The 7,266-nt window shown below is 35.8% G+C and overlaps 1 protein-coding gene across 1 annotated transcript; it reads left to right on the plus strand.

Moving 5' to 3' along the window:
- Positions 1-2,293: 2,293 nt before the first annotated feature.
- Positions 2,294-6,630, plus strand: LOC147477325 (uncharacterized). Its single transcript, XM_086585975.1, has 14 exons — positions 2,294-2,353; positions 2,453-2,572; positions 3,658-4,104; positions 4,180-4,245; positions 4,327-4,377; positions 4,489-4,545; positions 4,639-4,937; positions 4,997-5,081; positions 5,165-5,422; positions 5,521-5,732; positions 5,817-5,978; positions 6,074-6,178; positions 6,265-6,328; positions 6,418-6,630. The coding sequence occupies exons 1-14, from the start codon at positions 2,294-2,296 to the stop codon at positions 6,538-6,540; spliced, it is 2,109 nt and encodes a 702-aa protein (XP_086442101.1). The 3' UTR covers positions 6,541-6,630.
- Positions 6,631-7,266: the final 636 nt, after the last annotated feature.

A 7,266-nucleotide genomic window follows, 5' to 3' on the forward strand; every position in this document is an offset into this window, starting at 1 on the left:
AGAGGTAAAAAAACTTTATCCCACTTTTTTGTCTTTATAATGTATGAGAAATGGAGAATCATCCTATCCTTTTGTCTTATAATGTCTTAGGTATATGAGTGTGTTGAAGGGTTATGTACGAAATCGCAATCGTCCAGAAGGTTGCATGGCTGAAAATTATATTGTAAAGGAAGCAATTGAGTTTTGTAGTGAATTCTTATCTGATTTGGACCCAATTAGAGTTCCTGCCAACTCTAAAATCACACCTGATGATATGCTTCTGGAAGGAATCACTCCAGTAGGGGGTGTTGCCACTGCAGTTGATGGTACTGCCTTAGAGCAAGCACATCTTTATGTCTTGTGAAACACAAAAGTTGTTGAACCTTACATTGGGTAAATTTCTTTAAGTGTTTCCGTGTTGATTATTCCATTGGCTTAGAAATTCTATAACTAATTCATTCTAAAACTTAATAAGGAGCACATGGAGTACCTAAAGAAAAAACACCCCCGTTCCTCAAAGAAACCAACTTGGTTACAAGAAGAACACATCCGTACTTTTAGTGATTGGCTGAAAGGAAGGGTAAGATAAACTATTGTTAAGTAATAATTTTGTGTGCTTTGGTTACTAACTTTAAACATAATATAGGTTTCGGAAAGAGCCGAAGCATCCCGAATAACAAAATCTCAAGTGTGTTAACATGGATAGCTCAGGGACCTCGAATGCATGCATTGAAATATGAGAGTTATGTCATCAATGGTTATCGATTTTCCACAAAAGGTTGTGATGCTTCACGAGTGAATCAGAATAGTGGTGTAAGCTTGGTGGCAGGAGCAATGCAAGTTGCAAGTGCAAAGGACAAAAATCCAGACTTTTCCAACATGTCCTTCTATGGTGTTGTCGTTGAAATATGGCTTCTTGATTATTTTCAGTTTCACATTCCAGTGTTCAAGTGTGATTGGGTTAACAGTGGGAATGACATAAAGACCGATGATCTCTCACACTAGTGGATCTTGGTAGAGTTGGGCATAAATCTGATCCCTTTATCTTAGCCTCTCAAGCCAAGCAAGTCTTTTATGTTCCCGATCAACTTGATCCTAAATGGTTGATTGCTCTAACAACTCCTAAAAGATGTTATAATGTTAGTGATATTGGTAATGACGTGTTTGATTGGGATATTGGAGATAGGGTTCAGCCTGAAGTCATGCCAAGTGTTGATTCATTTGATGTGAATGATGAATCTCAACCAATTTTCTCACGTAAAGACTATGAGGGAAGATGGGTCGAGAATGATTCTTCTAAAACCTAGTGTTTGTTTTTCCTCTCTTTATTGCAATTTTTTTGGTTGTAAGACTTTTATTAAGTGTTTTTAATAATTTCAAGTGATTGAGATTTTTTTTTAAAAGTGGTTAGTCCATCTTGTATTTATTCATTTTAATTGTCTATTTACTACTGCATTCAGTTTACTACTCTATATAATATGGTTTGAATGTAGATAATATGGTTTGAATGTGGATAATATGGTTTATCTTACATACTAATTACTACTATATGTTATTCATAGTTCAGCGATGGATCCAGAAGAGGTTGTCCGTTCCGAAGACTAAGAAGAACTAAGTGACACTGAAACACTAAGTGACACTGAAGCACTAAGTGAGAGAGGTGCGACCATAATGCATGCCTTGTCTCGTAAGTGGGATGGCATAATAATTATTGTTGAATTTAATGGAAAAGGTAAGCCTATAGGTCAAAAGGTGCACAACAAGCTTTCTGGTTGGGAAGGTGCTCTTGCGAGGGCCCTAATTCCTTTAAGTGCTTTTCAAACATGGAAAAAAGCACCTGAGGAGCTTCTAAATCTTTTTTGGGTCGGCATTCTGGTAAATATATCTTGTATAGTTCCTTATTTTTGGTTTGTTTCTTATCATGCTTGTATCTTGAATTTTTTTTGTTTGTTCATTACTCAGATTAGATTCAATATAGATGTTAAGTATAGGAAGGCAGTTTTGAAATCAATTGGAGTTCGTTGGAGGACCTTCAAGAATATGCTTACGAAGAAGTTTATCTTCCCTTTTAAAGATGATCAAGATGCGTTTACAAATCCACCTAAAAAATATAAGATAAGGAAACCCGACTGGCATGCATTTGTGAAATCGAGATTAACGGGAGAGTTCCAGGTATATCATAAATTTTATTAGAATAGAATTTTTAGTAAATTGGTTATGTTTATTCATGCGTACTTGTGAGATATATATACTAAGAATGCATGTAAACCATTTTTGAAAGGAGAGAAGCAAATTACAATCATCATGAAGGAAAATGAATAAGTATAACCATCGAATCAGCAGGCTTGGATATGCTGGCCTAGAAGATAAATTGGTAAGTACTTGCACAAATCTTTTAAATATCAATTTATATATTGAACGTAACATATACTCTACAAATAATTGGACTTCCTATTTATATGTTTTATAATAGAAAGAAGAGTTGGGAGAATCTTTTGATGAGGATGATAGAGCTAATTTGTGGCTTTTAGCTCGTCAAGACAAGAATGGTGGATATTATGATGATGATACGAGGGAAGTGGCAGAAAAAATTGTAAGTTGTTTATATCCTTTTATAGATATTTGAGTATATGTATTTATGTGTAATGTGTAGTAATACTATTAGATATAGCAAACATGTAGTAGGTTGTGTGCTGGTATTTCTAACACCGTTTCCCAGCTCCTTTGTCTCACCTGAGTCCCTACCTTATGTACTCTATGTTTGCATCATCTCCTTAGTTTTATTGCCTATGGCTTGTCTTGAGGTGGGTTGACATATGTTGTCATTCCTTCTCTTTTGCTCTTCTCTTGTTCTTTGCACTCTCCTTAGATTCTTTGCCATTCTCTCCCCTCATGAAGGAAGTAGATTGATCAACAGTCCACGAGCTCCCTTCCCCTTGATTTTTTCGAGCTTGACATCTATGTTTCTTCCTGGGAGACTCCCATCCAGTTTCTGATCTTGATTTTCTGTGTCCTTGATTTTCTGGTCTTGATTTCCTATGTCCTTGTTTTCTGATCTTGCTGTTTTCTGATGGTCAAATGGTCAAATGTTTGCTGTTTTCTGATCTTGCTTTTTTTTTGGGGAACTCGTCAAATAGTCGTCCTATCAAACACATAGCATTAATACTCTTTCTTTTCCCAAAGATGCAGCTATTTAGGGAGTTCAAGTATAATACTCCAAAGGTCCCTGACCTCTAAGGTTATTTCAAAGATAAACATTATCAACAGTAAAGATATTGACTTAGTCTCCTTTTAAAAGTTAAAGCAGTGCAGACATGTTCAAAACAACAAACAAGAAACCTCACAAGTATATCCAATCAAGTAATCCCCGGCCTATTACAATATATGATCACCAAAAAAGTCATACAGAAAAAAATGTGCAAATTCTAAAGTTGTCGCCACCACAAACCACAGGCAATCCTAACAAGTTCTACCACTTGCCTCAAGCCTTGTTTGTAATGTTGTTTGATAGCCAATCCAGGCCCTCATAAAGGCCTTCTCCAGAGGTTGCACAAGTACTCTGATCAATGGCTTATCTAACGATGATATATATTGGACTGATAGAGTATAAGACCCCCTTAAGTTTCTTTTATGTTCTGATTGTAACTTTAATTAAGTAAAAGTTCAACTGACGTGCAGGACCAACTAAAAAAAGAAGAGGCTAATGGGAAATTAGTAACCCAAGGAAGCGACGATGTTCTTGCGAAGGCACTAGGGACTCCAGAACATTGTGGAAGGGTAAGAGCAGGAGGTAAGTATGTCACTCCAACAACTTACTTCAATATCCCGAAGAAGGGGTCGAAGGCACATAGAGCAGAGATGGAATCCAGGATCCGTAAGAAAGAAGATGAGAACAAGGTGTTAAAGGAAAGAGTGAGACAGTTAGAGGCATTAGGTATTATACAAGGAATTACTACCAACGTGCCAGAACTAGAGAAAGTTGCTTCCAATAGTTCTAAAAATGAGGGAAGAAAGCGAATGTCAAGCCCATTGGGTGACCAACTATCTAATGGTGCTAACAACAAGACAAATTATGAATGTCTTAACATTGAACTTGAAGCAAATGTGGGAAAGAAGTGCAAACAGGTAAATTTTTACACTTGTGATTATATAATGCAAATAGGTAATTATATTTAATAACTCAAACTATCCAATGCGTAGACAAAGAGCAGTGCTAAATCAAAAAGCGACGAGGCAATCTCAAAACCTAAATATGGAAAGGAGCAGGTATATGTTACTTAATGTTTAAACTGTAAATGTTATTTTATGTATATAATTGTTCAATTTTACTTTATTTTTTTTTGTTAGGCTATTGGCTTGAAAAACAAGAGTGTTGCTAAAACCAAATGCAAAGTGGCGGTCGTGAAACCTACTCTAGGAAATGAGTAGGTACTTGTTATTTTAGTGTAAACTACAATAAATAGTTGTACTATCAATATTAGTGTATGATTTTCATTGTGTGTTTATTAGGCTATGGGCTCAAAATGTGATGTGGCAATCCCAAAACCTAAATCAGGAAATGTGGCGGTAAATGTTGTGTAATTTCTATAGTGAGTTATCATGGTATTTTAGGATATTTGAACTTATCATTATTGCTATATTTGTCATTGATATCAAAAGTGTAAGCTGGCTTTGGAGTCAAAAGACAATGTTGTTGCTGATGCTAGTCTCATTGAGGGGTCAGGACTAGACGAGAAGATCCCTAACATTACATTGGGGGAAGGATATGTACGTGTTCATATTATACGTGCAATTTCAATAACTGCCATTTTGCCAAGACCAGTTCTTGATGATGATGTTACCACTGTTGGAGGAGCGGTTGGTTACATTGTGGCTTGGCCTCGGGAATTTGTGCTACTTTGTGATAATGCAATATCAAAACCTAAGTCGGGAAATGAGCAGGTACTTGATATTAACATGTTTACTAAAGGTTATACACTCACCATATTATTAAAAACATTATTATTATGCTTGTTAGGCTATTAAGCCAAGGACACAATAACAAGGTTCTTGAAGCCAAAAAGGACATGCCAATCTCTAAGTCTAAATCAGGAAATGCGAAGGTAAACTTTGTGTAATGTCCATAATTAGTGACCATAGTACTCTATTATCTCCAAACTTACTATTATCGCTATGTTTTTCGTAGTTTCCAATGTGTAAGTTAATTTTGGAGTCAAAAGGCAATGTTGTTGCTGATGCTAGTCTAATTGAGGGGTCAGGAGCAGATGAAATGATAAATGATGTTAGATTGGGGGAAGGTTATGTGCGTGTTCAAATTATACGTGCAATATTTGCAACTGCCCTTTTGCCAAGACCGATTTTTTATGATGGCATTACCACTGTTGGAGGTGCGGTTGGGTACCATGTGGCTTGGCCTCGTAACTTTGTGCTGCTTGAAAATATGGTAAAACATTTAACACTTTTTACATATATCTATAACTATTTATTCTTTTTTTTTCCTATAACTATTTATTTTTATTATGAGTTGTTTTTTTTTGTTAGACTGATGAAGTTGAATGTGATGAGTTCGATGAATGTACGCTGAAAGAGTTTGGGGTTTTGGTGGGAAGTGTAATGAAAGGAAATCACATAAGTCAAATGGGCACTAGGGTTTTTGAGCGTGAGTTGCAATTTTTTATCGCCAAAGATGAGATCATGGATGTTTGTCAACCTAAGAATTTGTTGAATGCCAATTGCATTATTGCTTATATCAGGTGTGTCAAATATTTTTGATTGATGCGTTATTTGATTACTCCTATTCAATGTGTAGATGTACTAATGTTTACTTTCCCTTTTAGATATTTGTTTGAGAAATATGCAAGTTCTCAACAAAGGTTTGGATTTTGCTATCCCGCTGATTTCAGCCGTTATGCTGATAAGAAAGAGATGAGCCGTTTTGTCTTGAATAGATTAAGGGCAAGACAAAGAGACCAAGTTATTTTCCTTCCTTACAACCCAGGGTAAACATGTTGGCTATGTTAATTAAGATATGTTGGATCTCATTAATTTTGTTTTATATTATTTTGTGATGCTATTGTTCTATATATGATTTTAGGAATCATTGGGTCTTGGTAATGATTGACGTAAGTGCAAAAGAAGTATATTATCTTGATTCAATTGGATGTGAACCGAATATAAACCTAAAAGTGATGGTGAACACGTGAGTTGATTTTTACTTTTACTTTTAATTTTTGTATGATACGTACATATGCCTACATCTTTTAACATATTGAAATTCTTCTTTAGTGGGATCAAAACACTAGCATTGGGTGAAGGAAAGAGAGTGGAACCAAAATGGCAGCGTGTCCAGGTAAATAAGCATTACATGAATATATAATGTAAATTATAGTCCATTAACGATCGAATGTTGATCAACAATTTTTTGATGTTGGTGTGTAGTGCCCTAAACAACCAGGAGATTTTGAATGTGGATATTATGTCATGCGGTTCATGAGACACTTTATGAAGAACCCTAATCAATCACTTAAAACAAAGGTTAATAGTTGTTATTTCTCATACTAATTGCAAGTATATAAAAAGAACAGAGATGATTGTAATTTCTTTGTTGACTTATGTAGCTAATGGAGTTGGCTAACACTAGGACATATGCAAGCGCGGACCTTATTGAAATTAAATGCGAGTTTATCGAGTACACCGAGAAATTTATCTCGGCATAGCTATGTGCACCATTTATATATCTTTTATGTTTGATAGGTATTTGGGGGTTGTATATAAAGCTTTAGTCTGAAAATTTTCCACCATACATTTCGAATTTAGGTCTGATTTCTTATGTTCTTTCCTTTGCTTATTAGCTAAAGGGTTATTTGTTGTCGGGAAAAGGAGCTCTAATGGTACTTTAGAATAATAGGGACTAATAGCCAAATCCAGGCTTTTGAGTTTGTAGCTAGGCAGCTACTCTCTAGCTTCCAGCTATTCTTCCTTCTCTTATGGGACTTGAAGCCAAGTAAAGGTAGCTTGCTGTTGAGTTATAGTCTTTAAGATATGGGACTTAGGCGGGGAACCTCAGTTAAACAAACTAGTAATCTTAGGCTTCGCTACCTGACTTATCAGCCAGCAAGTAAACTACCTTAACCCCCTGAAATCTAAGTAAGGAGTTGGCAGCGTTTCGAGCTAGGAGTTGAACCAGGCCGCTATTCCGGACTTAGAGATAGTAGTTCCCAATTATTATATGAAATAGGAAGGATAAAGGCCTTGTCCTACTCTAATACAAGTAAGTAGCTAACGCTA

The sequence above is a fragment of the Coptis chinensis genome, chromosome 9, assembly GCF_015680905.1.
Source record: "Coptis chinensis isolate HL-2020 chromosome 9, ASM1568090v1, whole genome shotgun sequence".
NCBI lineage: Eukaryota > Viridiplantae > Streptophyta > Magnoliopsida > Ranunculales > Ranunculaceae > Coptis > Coptis chinensis.

What these genes read in the sequence shown, in the direction of transcription:
- LOC147477325 (XM_086585975.1), top strand. Translation starts at nt 2,294, where the DNA reads ATGAATAAGTATAACCATCGAATCAGCAGGCTTGGATATGCTGGCCTA. An exon ending in CTGGCCTAGAAGATAAATTG is followed by an intron (nt 2,354 to 2,452) that starts GTAAGTACTTGC and finishes GTTTTATAATAG; the next exon opens with AAAGAAGAGTTGGGAGAATC. An exon ending in CAGGTACTTGATATTAACAT is followed by an intron (nt 4,938 to 4,996) that starts GTTTACTAAAGG and finishes TATGCTTGTTAG; the next exon opens with GCTATTAAGCCAAGGACACA.